The sequence below is a fragment of the Eubalaena glacialis genome, chromosome 2 (genome assembly GCF_028564815.1).
Source record: "Eubalaena glacialis isolate mEubGla1 chromosome 2, mEubGla1.1.hap2.+ XY, whole genome shotgun sequence".
NCBI classification, from domain to species: Eukaryota; Metazoa; Chordata; class Mammalia; order Artiodactyla; family Balaenidae; genus Eubalaena; species Eubalaena glacialis.
Window position 1 is genome coordinate 187053094 of NC_083717.1, and position 14190 is coordinate 187067283.

The 14190-nt window shown below is 49.5% G+C and overlaps 1 protein-coding gene across 4 annotated transcripts in view; it reads left to right on the plus strand.

The window, feature by feature from the left end:
* BDKRB2 (bradykinin receptor B2) overlaps positions 1-14190 on the plus strand; it is a 35946-nt gene that overhangs the window by 16095 nt on the left and 5661 nt on the right. The window contains exons 2-3 of one of the 4 annotated variants that reach the window (XM_061181223.1): positions 11095-11563; positions 12502-12615. The exons of 1 other annotated variant lie outside the window; for it this stretch is intronic. In XM_061181223.1, coding sequence (XP_061037206.1) covers positions 12569-12615 — 47 coding nt within the window. In that variant the 5' untranslated portion in view covers positions 11095-11563; positions 12502-12568. The remainder of the gene's footprint in view (positions 1-11094; positions 11564-12501; positions 12616-14190) is intronic. 2 more of the 4 variants (XM_061181224.1, XM_061181222.1) reach the window with 2 other exon arrangements.

Sequence of the window (14190 nt, forward strand, 5' to 3'; positions counted from 1 at the left end):
GGGGTCTGGCCTAGACCACCTGGGTTTAAAATTCCAGCTCCACCATGCAGGCTGTGCCTCGGTTTGCCCATCTGTAAAATAGGGATGATAATAATAATAGTTCCTACATGCAGAGGTTACTCTATAATGTACTTAGAAACATGCAAACAAAGTTGCAGGCACTTTACACATTGCTACCAGTCTCACAACACCCTTTTCAGGGGAAGCTATGCCCATTTTACCAAGAGGCTACGTCGGCTGCCCCAGGTCATCCAGCCAGACAAAAACCAAGACACGTCCCAGGCTTGCCTGGCTCTTCTGTCCAGGCATGATGTGAGTGCCTGAGCTGGGGACATGGGCCCAACGTTTCCCTTCCTCTCTGCTTCTCCGTTCTTGGGGGATTCCAAGCTCTGCAGATCAACTCTAAGAAATATGCACCTCTCCCACTCTTTTCTAAAAAACGTATCACGCTGACAGAGCCCAGAGCTCTGGAATTCTGAACGTTGACTCCCTGGATTCCAAGGAGATCAGCCTCCCTCAGTGGAATTGGGCAGAGGGCAGCAGTCATGTGGCTAGGGCAAGGCTTTTTTTTTTTGAAGTATAGTTGATTTACAATGCTGTGTTAATTTCTGCTGTACAGCAAAGTGATTCAGTTATACATATATATATCCATTCTTTTTCACATTCTTTTCCATTTATCGCAGGATATTGAGTATAGTTCCCTGACTATTCAGTAGGACCTTGTTGTTTATCCATTCTATATATACTGGTTTGCATCTGCTAATCCCAAACTCCCACTCCATCTCCCACCCCCCTCCCCCTTGGCAACCACAAGTCTGTTCTCTATGTCTGTGAGTCGGTTTCTGTTTCATAGATAAGTTCATTTGTGTCATATTTTAGATTCCACATATAAGCGATATCATATGGTATTTGTTTTTCTTTTTCTGACTTATTTCACTTACTGTGATAATCTCTAGGTCCATCCACGTTGCTGCAAATGGCATTATTTTGTTCCTTTTTTATGGCTGAGTAATACTCCATTGTATATATGTACCACATCTTCTCTATCCATTCATCTGTCCACAGACTTTTAGGTTGTTTCCATGTCTTGGCTATTGAAATAGTACTGCTATAAACAGGGGTGTATGTATCTTTTTGAATTACAGTTTTGTCCAGATATATGCCCAGGAGTGGGATTGTTGGATCATATGGCAACTCCATTTTTAGTTTTTTGAGGAACCTCCATACTGTTTTCCATAGTGGCTTCACCAACTTACATTCCCCCCAACGGTGTAGGAGGGTTCCCTTTTCTGCACACCCTCTCCAGCATTTGTCATCTGTAGACTTCTTAATGATGGCCATTCTGACCAGAGTGAGGTGGTACCTCATTGTAGTTGACTTGACTGTGGCTTTGACTTGGGCAAGCCTGACAGGGCGGGGCCAGTACCCAGGACCTGGGATCCTTGGAGGCTTCAGGGAGCCAGACAGGGAGGCAGGAAGACACCTCTGTTTCACCATGCCCAGTGAAGGTGAACTTACTAAGACTGGCTCATTCCGCCCATCTCCATAACAGTTTTTGGATGCCAACGAGTGAGGAGATGAACCCTGAAGATTCAGTGTGCTGACCCTATTGCCTCTGCTTGCATGCTTCTTAGAATGGGGAGCTCACTGCTTCCCCACAGCAGCTCATTTCCCCTCCAGGGACATGGTTCTACAAAGGTCTCCAGAACCACCTAGTACAATCTCTCATTCTCTCAATGAGGAAATGAAGTCCCAGCGTTGTCAAAGCATTTATCCAAGGTCACATCTGGCACTCAGTGATGGAGGCATGACTAGAACCCGGGGCTCTGATACCCAGAAGCTTGCACCCTTCCATTTCTTTGCTATAGAGTCTCGGACAAGGGAGAGATCTCTGCTGGCTGAGAGGTCAAGGAAGGCTTCTCAAAGGAGGTGACATTTGAGATGGTCCTTGAAGGATGGCACTAGGTTGTGTCTTGATGTCCAAATTCTTTTTGTCCTGCCCACCGTGTCTGTGCCCTTCCCATGATATCTCACACTGAGCATGGCAAACACATGGGGAATAGAAGTTTGTTGACTGACTGACTGAATGAATGAATGGGCAGGAAGGCCACTCCCGGGAATTGAACAGGTACCGGTCCCTTAGAAGCCAAGGGCATCTTGTGGGGACCCTGTGCAGGAAGGGATAAAACTCCACCTGCCTCAAATCTGGTGTTCACCACTCCTTTTGCACGCATCTTAGGCAGGACCCAAACCCCTTCATGCCACGAAGGAGTTTTTTCTCTGTGGTTGGCTCAGAGTCTCCACGGTGTTTTCCTCCCCCATGTTTTATAAACCGGGCTGGATGGGAAGACAGGTCATGGCACACATTTGCATGTGGCCGAAGCCCCAGGTCAGCCACCCTCTCCTCCCGCCCCAGCAGGGCCAGGGCCACCCCCGGGGCCACCAGAACATTCAAGGAGCTAGAGTGTCTACGGGGAAATGAGCTCTTCAGCTCACCAAGTCCGAGCCGTTCCTGAGCAAAGGCTTTTCTGGAAAACACACTCCCACTGGACCCTACATGGTTTTTGCTTCACCCTCTTGCAAAGATTTCTATTTCTTCCCATTATAAATTATTTTTTTTAACATCTTTATTGGAGTATAATTGCTTTACAATGGTGTGTTAGTTTCTGCTTTATAACAAAGTGAATCAGTTATACATATACATATGTTCCCATATCTCTTCCCTCTTGCATCTCCCTCCCTCCCACCCTCCCTATCCCACCCCTCTAGGTGGACACAAAGCACCGAGCTGATCTCCCTGTGCTATGCGGCTGCTTCGCACTAGCTAGCTATTTTACATTTGGTAGTGTATATATGTCCATGCCACTCTCTCACTTTGTCACAGCTTACCCTTCCCCCTCCCCATATCCTCAAGTCCATTCTCTAGTAGGTCTGTGTCTTTATTCCCGTCTTGCCACTAGGTTCTTCATGACTTTTTTTTTTTCTTAGATTCCATATATATATGTTAGCATACTGTATTTGTTTTTCTCTTTCTGACTTACTTCACTCTGTATGACAGACTCTAACTCCATCCACCTCACTACAAATAACTCAATTTCGTTTCTTTTTATGGCTGAATAATATTCCATTGTATATATGTGCCACATCATCTTTATCCATTCATCCGTTGATGGACACTTAAGTTGCTTCCATGTCCTGGCTATTGTAAATAGAGCTGCAATGAACATTGTGGTACATGACTCTTTTTGAATTATGGTTTTCTCAGGGTATATGCCCAGTAGTGGGATTGCTGGGTTGTATGGTAGTTCTATTTTTAGTTTTTTGAGGAACCTCCATACTGTTCTCCATAGTGGTTGTATCAATTTACATTCCCACCAACAGTGCAAGGGTGTTCCCTTTTCTCCACACCCTCTCCAGCATTTATTGTTTGCACATTATAAATTATTTACATGCTTGTAACAGAAACCCCAGAACATACAGGAAAGTGGGAAGAGAACATCATTCTTTAAAAACATTTTTAATTGGAGTATAGTTGATTTACAATATTGTGCTAGTTTCTGGTGTACAACAAAGTGATTCAGTTATATATATATATATATATATATATATATATATATATATATATATACGTATATTCTTTTCCAGATTATTTTCCATTATAGTTTATTATAAGATATTGAATATCTGTGCTATACAACAGGACCTTTTTTTATCTATTTTATATATAGTAGTGTGTATCTGTTAATCCCAAACTCCTAATTTATCCCTCTCCCACTTCCCCTTTGGTAACCATGAGTTTGTTTTCTATGTCTGTGAATCTGCTTCTGTTTTGTAAATAAGTTCATTTCTATAATTTTTTAGATTCCACATAAAGGTGATATTGTATGATATTTGTCTTTCTCTGACTTCACTTAGTATGATAATCTCTAGGTCCGTCCATTTTGCTGCAAATGGCATTATTTCATTCTTTTTGATGGCTAATATTCCATTGTATATATATACCACATCTTCTTTATCCATTCATCTGTCAATGAACATTTAGGTTGCTTCCATGTCTTGGCTATTGTAAATAGTGCTGCTGTGAACATTTGGGTGCATGTATCTTTTTGGATTAGAATTTTCTCCGGATATATGCCCAGAAGTGGGATTGCTGGATCATATGGTAACTCTATTTTTAGTTTTTTAAGGAACCTCCATACTGTCGTCCATAGTGGCTGCACCAACTTACATTCCCACCAACGGTGTAGGAGGGTTCCCTTTTCTCCACATCTTCTCCAGCGTGTATTATGTGTAGTCTTTTTGATGACGGTCATTCTGACTGTGTGAGGTGATACCTCATTGTAGTTTTGATTTGCATTTCTCTAATGATGAGTGATGTTGAGCATCTTTTCATGTGCCTATTGGCCATCTGTGGGTCTTCTTTAGAGAAATGTCTATTTAGGTCTTCCGCCCATTTTTGGATTGAGTTGTTTGTTTTTTGTTATTGAGTTGTATGAGCTGCTTGTACATTTTGGAGATTAAGCCCTGTCGGTCACATCGTTTTGCACATATTTTCTCCCAGAAGGACATCTTTCTAATCACACAAAGGCAGCAGCTCGTAACGTTTTGGTGTGTGCCCTCACCATCCCTTTGCATGGGCTGTGGGTATGAGTTTGGGTTTTTGAACATGTTCACAATCAGACATTAGCACACAGCCCTGTCTTCTACATGGGATGGGAGCAGCTGTAGGATGATAAAAACAAAACAAAACAAAACACAAAACACAAACAAACAAACAAAACACAGGGGGCTTAGATACCATAATTCCAGGACCTGGGTTCAAGGTTGAGCTCTGCCACTAACTGGCTGTGTGTCCTGGGATAATGTCCACCATCTCTGGGCCTCCGTGTCTACTTATATAACAGGGGCCTGATGAAATAGTGTCCAAGAGCCCTTCCCACCCTAATATTCCAGGATCCTGTCATGTTAACCCAGGAAGGGTTTCCGGAGCAGGAGAAGGACGGAGGAATATGCTGGGTATAGGAACCCATGCTTCCATTAAGACGGCCACTTGGGCTCTGTCCCCAGTGGCCCCAGACCTGTGAGTGTGTCCCAACCCCTGGTCACCTCTGGCCTGGAAGAGACCCCTAAAAGGCCACTCCAGGAGGAGACAGGCCAGGCCGTGCCTCTTTCTGCAGGCTGGCATTTACTCGCTGTGTGGCTTTAGGCATCTCCTCACCTCTCTGAGCCTCAGTTTCCCCCTTTGTCATGAGGGGTTGGAGGTAGGCTGAACATTTTCTTTTTAAGTAGAACTTTTTTTCCCAATAAAATTGTTTGCAGAAACCTAATGCAGAACAGAGAGGAAGGAAACCCTGACATGTATAGAGCATTTAAAGCGTGTCAGGCTTTGTTCTAAGCACTTTATATTCATTAACCTCCCTATCTTCACAGCAACCCCACAAAGTGGGTGCTCTTAGCTTCCCATTTGGCAGATGAAGAAGCTGAGGCCCTGAGGGGTTGGGCTGCTTGTCCAAGGTTATACACAGCTAGTAAGTGTTGGAATTGGGATTCTGAGCTGGTTGTATCTCAGTCATGAAACCCCAGGTCCCTTGTCTTTCCAACCCCTTAGGGACATCTCCGGGCACCCAACCCATGCTCTTACACACACACACACACACACACTGTGTCTTGCCCTCTGCAGGTCCAATCAAGGTCCAAACCACAAGTGACTGGCGAGATTGAGGCACTGAGCTTTCCTGCCTCCAAAACCCGCATTACCAAAAGGTCCCAGGGACCGAGTCCCACGGGCTGCCAATTTCTAGCCCTGTGCGAATCCCCCTGCCACCTCCACACGGCCAGCTGAGCCCTCGTCTGAGCTGCCCGCCTGCAGCTGCCTGCACAAAACTTCTTCCCTTGAGGAATGAAGTCACACTGCCCCCTCCAGGCCAGGGACAGCCAAGCCTGCAAGCCCACTTAATCCCTCAACTATTCTGAGGCGGGGGGCCTTGCACCAGGAACTTCAACGAGGGGGAGAGGCTTTCTGATGCAAGAAAAATGCCTCGGGGTTTGGACTCAGGCAGACCTGGGTTTGAATCCTGGCCCTGCCTCTGGCTAGCTTTGTGAGCTTCAACTATCTCAGGTTACTTAGCTAAACCTCTGCCTTCTTGTCTGGTATATGGGAATAATGACATATCAACCACACAGTACAGTCTTGAGGATGTAGCAGGCAGGGCACACAGTAAGTTCTTCCATTTCCCTTTGCCTCTACCCTGCAGATGTGTCTGCTGGGGAGAAAAAGAAAAGTAAGGATAGCCCTGCCCTCTATCAGGTCAGTCAATGATCATTTATTGAGTACCTAATAGGCATCGGGCACAGAACAGAGAAAAGAAGAAGCAGCATAACCATCTCTGATAGATCTGCCCTAAATGAATGTCATGGAGAAGGAGGAGGGGGAAGAGAAGGAAGAGAACTCCACTGCTCAAGGGCGTTCAACAGAGAAAAAGAGCCAGTGGGAGAAATGTATTAACAGATTTATTGCAAGGAATTGGATTACTTAATTGCAGGGCTGGCTAGGCAGGTCCAGAATCCATCGGTAAGGTGATCAGGAGGGGCAGGCCAGAACTCTTGGACATGCACTGAAGCTGCTGTTCCCAAGTGGAATTTCTTCTTCTGGGAAACCTCAGTTCCGCTCTTAAGGCCTTTCAACTGATTAAGTCAGGCCCACCCAGATAATGGAGGATAATCTCCCTTACTTCAAGTCTGATGAGGGACTTCAATAACATCTACAAAATGCCTTTACAGCAACACCTAGACCAGTATTAGATTGAATAACTGGGGGCTGTAGCCTAGACATGTTGACACATGAAACCAACCATTGCAGGGCACTTAAGGAGGAGTTTCCGTGGAAGGGTTGGTGGCTCAGCTGGTCTCACCTTCAGGCAGAGGGCCGAGAAGGGCACTCAGGCAGAAGGGGCAGCCCCAGCAAAGGCAGAGGTGGTGGGAACGTAAGAAATATCCTTGGGATCATCCTGGATGGAGCCCCATGGAAATACATGACATACAAAGGGATCGGAATCGAGGAATGGTTTCATAAACCACAACAAACCAATACAATGCATTCTTTTAAAGGCATCCTTATGACGACAATGGAACAACATGGAAAAATCCCCTTGATGCGATATTCTACGTAAAACCACAGGAGATGAAAAGCTGGTTGAGTGTGGATATAGAAAGAGCTGTTTGGTGATAGAACTCTGAGAGATTCTAGTATTTTTCTTTTTTTTAAATATTTATTAGACTGCACGGGGTCTTAGTTGCAGCAGGCAGGCTCCTTAGTTGTGGCATGCGAACTCTTAGTTGCAGCATGTGGGATCTAGTTCCCTGACCAGGGATCGAACCCAGGCCCCCTGCACTGGGAGCGTGGAGTCTTATCCACTGCGCCACCAGGGAAGTCCCAAGATTTTAGTATTTTTAAAGGCTCTTTACTGTGGTCATATTATCTTTTAAGACAAAAAGGGAGATGTTAGAAACGAAGACCCAACACAGCCAAAAATAATAAATAAATAAATAAATAAATAAATAAAGGTAGATGTTATTTTTTTAAGGGGAAGGATTGGTATTAGGATATCAGATAAAGTTGCTCATTCGTTAAAACTACAGAACCCGAGGTGAGGAAAACAGGATGTGCTGAACAGAATAAGCTAACAGTAAGAAACAGGCAACAGACGAAGACCAGCAGGAGCCCCGGGGTCTGTGAGGCTGAGCAGTCAGGGAGGCACGCCCCGTCCTCGGCTGCAGAAAGCAGGTGGGGAGAGGGGCTCCGCTTCTCAAGGCTCCCCCGCTTCCCTCCACCCCCGTAAGTGTTTCCAAAACATTCCAGGCCCACAAAGTGTCCAAACGCAAGAAGGGCCCATATGGGCGTCTACGATTGAAGGGATCTTCTGATTCAGCTCTTTAGGTGTTCCTGGAACCGAGGATGAATTCCCAGAACCCCGTCCTTCCCCCACAGACAGCTCTGACCTTTTCTCAGGGAAAAAGCCCCTTGGAAACTGTACTCAGGCCACACTTCTCCCTACAGACAGCATCCTTACTCAGCGATCACATGAAGCAGATTTTAGAGGAAAACATTTATTCCGGGGAGAAGTCCGGGAAAGGGCTCTGAGCTGAGATTCGGGAGACCTTGGTTCTTTGTAGCTCTGGCCTTGACTCCAATTTGCTGGGTGGTCTGAGAGATTTTACTTACTTATGGAGTAAATGTTTTCCAAGAGACTGGGATGTGCAAAACACAGCAGCAGGCATGGCAGAGGGTGGAAAGACGAGCGAGGCAGGTGTATTTAATATAACGGGACCGGAGCACGCGTGCATCCACACACAGACACACACGCAAGGCTATCGCTGTGAGAGGGGATGCAAAGGGCAAAAGGGGACCGCCCTCCCGACAGGAGAGAACTGTGCGGTTTCAAGGGTTCCCCTGGGTCAGCAGGCTGGTGATGTCCCAGCGACACGCTCATCTCTCCATCCAGCTGTGGAACTGTGCCTGCAAACCGCAGCTGGGCTGTGGGTGGGAGAGCAGGCCACGTGGTGGGCTCCTGCAGCAGACGGGCCCCCCTGGGGAGCGGGGGTGAAGCAGCGCCCATCCTGGACACGTTCACCACGTGCTTCGTGCATTGGACATGTATTCACTCACCTACTCCTCACAGCCGCCCTAGGTGGTGAGGGCTCTTTTATACTAACCCCCATTTTACAGTTGAGAAAAACGAGGCACCACGAGGTTAAATAATGACCCGATAGAGGGGGACCCAATTCCAGGTCTGGCTCCAGAGCCCGTAAGCCTGACCGCAGGGCTGGGTTTCCCGTTTGTGACGTGAGTTTCCAGCTAGACTCCTCAGGCTGTGTTTCCCTCATTCGGTCACTCCACGCACAGGCTCTGACATCTATGTCACCTGTACAGCTACTTCTTTAATAGCGACTCACTTCTGAACTGGTAACTCCATATCACCAACTTAAATGGAAAATGAGTACCATTTGTCACCAAAAAAAAGCCTGCAAAAATAAATACAATGGACCATAAACAATCCGGTTAAAGTCTGGCTAGATTTGGGGGCCAGCCCAGGCGCTGGGCCTGCTGTCTTGGTTGAAAGGTGGGTTATAAACACCAGAGAGGTGCTGAGGACACTTTCTCCAGGGCTAACCCAGAGGAGTGGCTCAACGATTCGAGGTTATTTACCATCCAGCCCACAACCCTCGCTTTGGGAAACACCTCCTATCTCCCACACACCGCCACAAAACACGGGGCACGAGTTGGCTACAGGATCAGGGGCTCCATACAAGGCAAATCCTGGCCCTTGAGAAAGTGACGCTGTGTGTCCTGGGGTGGCCATGGCCGCAGAGCCCTCAGACATGGATTCTTGGGGAACCAAAATAGACTCCCTCTGAGACTAAAATGGAAATACTCTCCGCAGCACCAAGAGCCAGTGTTTATGTGATTCAACCAAAGGAAATACTTTTAAAGTAAGTCTTCTTGGACCAGTTTCTGAGGGAGAATGTTGGATGTTTCTTCTAAAGCATCAGTTTGAAAAACAAGGGGAAAGCCCAGCTGCGGAGTCATCGGCCCAGCACCCTGACCCAGACACGAGGATCAGAGTAGGGGGGAGGGGGCACGGGTCCATCCCCCCGCCCTACCCCCGCTCCCACCCCCAGTTGTGTCGATGAGGACACCGAGGCCCAGGGGGCGAAAGGGACTCCCTCAAATGACACCCAGAGTACCGCACACCTGATCACCACCACCCGCAGCGCCGATGTGCCCGCCACACCACGCCCGCGCCCTCCCCCCAGCAGTCCCTTAAATAGTTCTCTGACATCTGAGTTTATAATCCCAAGATATATGAGTCGGGGTCCAGTAGGAAAGAGAGGGCACATTCAAACCAGCTAATACTGGTTAGCGGAAGGGAATTTTAACAGAGGGTCTATTTACTGCGTGTAGACAGCGCGTGGGCACCCTGCCCGGGGCCTCAGAGCTAGAGCAGCAGAGGCCTCGGCAGACAGCCCGCTCCCCCCTCCCTCGGGCCTGAGGCCTGAGCTGCAGGAGGAGGTGGCACTTACCAGAATCCCTGGACGGCGAGTCGGAAAGGGTCCCGATAGGAGCTGCGTGCGAGTCGGGCCAGGCCCAGCCAGCCCCTGGAGGCCCCCAGAGGAGGGAGCTGGGACCCGGCACCGCATCTTCATTCTCCTCCCTCCCTCAGCCCCCTGCTGGTGCCCCCATGGGCCAAAACCCATGGGAAGCCAGATGGCAGCCACCGCAGCCCCAGGGAGTGGTCCCCACGCTCCCGGGACACGGCTGGGGAGAAGCAGGGGGCGATGGATGCCCCCACACGTGGAGCATCCAAAGCAGATGCAGAGAAACTAGAGTCGCCTCAGACTCCTACCTTCTCCCTGGTCCCCAAACTGCCTGCTCTCTGGACATCTGAAAGAGAAAAGCCCTCAACTTTGTTCTGAACGGGAGAGCAATGTTGACAGTCGTTAGCAAACAATTAGGGTCCAGTTGGGCTGATCCTGCCAGATCTGGGGACACCTGACCGTGCAGACCCATAACAGAGGGCAGTGAGGGAGGGCTGCCACCTCTCCAGGGTGACCGAGCTGGGAGACCCTGGGTTAGCTATGCGGCTGTCACTGTCCTGGTGGAAATGGTGACCTCAGCAGGCAGGCTGAGGTCCCTCGGCTGGACACAAAGCCCCATGGGGGCAGGGGAAGCTCGGCCTCACTCTTCCCCACCAAATCTCCAGCACCAGAAAAACACTCAATAATTGCTCTTGAGGAATGAATGATCTGAACACATGACCTCTGACCCCCAGCTGAAATTTCTTTCCATGGGCCCAGCAGGGGCTCTCAGAAAAGCATTCTACTAGGTCTTTGTTCCCTTCCCCTAACCCCCCTCCCTCGAAAGATCAAAAGGACTTGCTGTGCATCGCATCTCTTGCAAGTTCTAAATCCTGACCTCAGCTCAGCTTGGGGGTTTGGGGAAACCTTTTCTGGGTGTTAACTGAAGATCTTTGGCTTTAGTTCCTGCTTACCAACCCAGTCTTTTTTTTTTTTTTCCTAATGTGTTCAAATTTCCAGAATTGTCTGCTAACTGATCTCCACCTCCCACAGCTGCATTGGGAGAGCTGGGCTTCTGGAAGCCGGGTGCGCAGGGTCTGCACAGACTCCGCTAGCTGAGAAGCTGCTGAAACGTAGGGCAGGGCAGATCCGCGGCTAAACACACGCACACACGCACACACACACGCATGCAAGCGCCCAGCTTTTCACACCCTTCCCAGACAGCAGCCAGAGGTCACGTGGGATACTGGTCCGAGCTCCAGGTCTGGCACCAGGAGGGTTGAAGTCCCACCTCCACCTCTTGCCAGCAATGGCACTTGGAAAAGTCACCCCGCCTCTCTGCACCTCGTTTCTTCCTCTGCAAGGCAAGCGTACAGCCAATGCCTACCTCCCTGGATGAGAGTGCAGTTGAACTTGAAGAGGGAGAGGGAGGTTGCGTCAGTGCAAGCCCCATGGGGCAGAAAGGCCGTCACTTTTCCCCGGGGCTCAGGTGAGGCCCCCGCTCAGAACTTGAGAGCACGTTGCAGCACTGACCACCGCTGTGGATTGGAAACACTCCTCTGTATTTGTCTATTAGGCTCGAAGGCCCTGGAGATCCTGTGTCTAATTCATCTCCATTGCATCAGGGCGAGCCTGTCCTCCAGCCCAGCCCCCTCCCCTGAGCTCCAGACCCACGTGCAAGTCTCTAAGCACTTCAAACTTAACAGGTTCAAGTCTAAACACATGATCCTGTCTCTCCAAGTTAGCCCTTCCGATTCATCCCCTTCATAGGAGACAGCAGCACCAGGACGGGGGTGGCAGCATCCTTGATCCCTTCCTTACCCTCATCTCCAACCTCACCATGTCCAATTTTGCTCCAGACATGTCAGTGTTACTCCCTAAACACCTCTGGAATCGATCCTCTACAGTCTCCATCATCCTGTGCCTAGAAAAACGGGCAGCAACTGCCCCTGGCCCCCCCACAATCCAGCCACCAGGGCCTAATGCACATCCGCAGCCAGCATCTTCCTGCCCCAGGGCCTTTGCACCTGCTGCTCCTTCTGCCCAGACATCCTCCACCACCATCCTTTCACCCAGCTTACTGCTGCTCACCCTCGGGTCTCATGATAAATGTCCACTCAGCCCCTGCCCATGACTGCTTTAGAACCCCATATTCCATGCTGTCACGGGACCTTGCATTTTATTTCATAGCATTTATGTCAGTCTTCAGTAACTTAGTGACTGAGTCATGTATGGCTTCTCCATGAGACCATAAGCCCCTGGAGGACAGACGCTGCGCCTGTTCTCACATTACGTCCTGGCACCCAGTGTGTGATGGACGCTTAATAAATATCTGTTAAGTGAAGGCCTCCATTTCTATTCCCTAGTGGAGAATGCGTGTGTTTTATGGTCCCCAGTCCCACCACCTAACTGTCTTTTCTCCTCCAGTCAGCCTGGGCAGGCCTTTACTCACGTCCCCCTCTGAGTCCAAGTGTTCTCTGCCTGGAAGAGATCAATGATCCAGTCTGTTCATGAGGCCGTGCCCACCACTGCCTCTTTCAGGTGAGTCAAAGGGATTCCTCGATTTACTCTTTATGGGGCAGAGGGGAGGGGACAAGCTGGAGAACACCTAGGAGAGCACGCCCCTCCTCTCCGGGACAACACGTGAAGCAACAGGCAATGTTAAACCCAAAGACAAAAGTCCTCAAGGGCTGGTGAGGCTGGTGTCCCAATCCCCAAAGGCCTGTCGAGGACAGAGGGAGTGGATTGTTCTGCTTGAGGGAGGGGTGTGCAGGAGGAGAAGCACACATTACAGGTGGTCACGTGTGACGGACCCCAGGTGAACGCGGAAAGAAAGAGATTGAAATTCTGAAGTCAACACAAGGAATCAGACAGAGATGTGCCATGTCTCCAATGGAGACAGGACGTCTCCAACACAAGGCTGACCTCTGGGGAAGGTCTGAACACTCTAAAGAGAGAATGTGGGGGGAATTGATCCCGAGTGGAAGCAGAGGAAAGGGAGGGTCAGTCCTGAGGGGGGCAGTGTTAGGAAGACAAAGGGGAGCTGGGCCCAGCCTGGCCTCTAGGTCCTGTGTCAGGTGTGACCTACTATGGACATGACCAGATGGCCATCTCAGCTGGGGCCATGGAACACGGGCCCTATAACTCCCAGTCAAGCACTCCCCAGGCCACCTTCTAACGATCCTGTGGCTTCTCAAAGCCAGGTATGGGCCAGGTGCCATCCCACTGGCTAGGGACTACCTTGTGGGGGAAATTAACAAGCAGCATGTGGTGTGACACTTGTCTGTCTAAAGAGCTGGACCATGAGAGACAGCGCCCCAGGTCTGGGGCACTAAGGAAACAAGTTTTTTGTACCTGCAGAAATCGGGCCAAAGGCTGGACCAAGGGGACCGTGCAGGGGAGGTCTTACCTTCAGAGGCTCTGCAGAGAAGCCTGCCAGTTTCCATGGGTCAGGAATTTAGGGTCCAGTGGGGATGGCTTGTCTCTGTTCTGTGATGTCTGGGGCCTCAGCTGGAAGACTCACAGGCTGAGGGAACAGAATCTAACCGAAGGCTTCACTGGGGCCAGAGGATCCACGTCCAAGGTGGCAAGTCGGTTCCTCTCCATGGAGCCTCTCCATGTGGCTGCTTGAGTGTCCTCACAACATGGCGGCTAGCCTCCCCTTGAGTAAGCAACCCAAGAGGCCAAGGAGGAAGCTGCAAAGCCTCTTATTCCTTAGTCTTGGATGTCACACACTGTCACTGCTGCCACGGGTGGGAAGCAAGTCACTGAGTCTGGTCACATCCACTGGAAGAGGAATTAGACTCCACCCTTTGAAAGGAGGAGTATCAAAGAATTTGTGGACATATTAAAACCACCCTCCACTAGGAAGGCCTTTCCAGAGCGTATTTCCAATAGGGACAAAGCCTCACTTTCTCAGCACCCACTGAAGACTGTCCTTATCCCCTTATTCAACCCCATCACTTGCCACTTCCCACCTCCCATCCAACACCTCGTCCACCTGCCAGAACACACGAGCAGCTTCCCCACTTCTGTGCCTCTGCTCAAGCAGCTCCTCTGCCTGATCTGCCCTCCCTCCTTCTTGGCCCCTGTTGACATGCTCTTCATCCTCTGAGG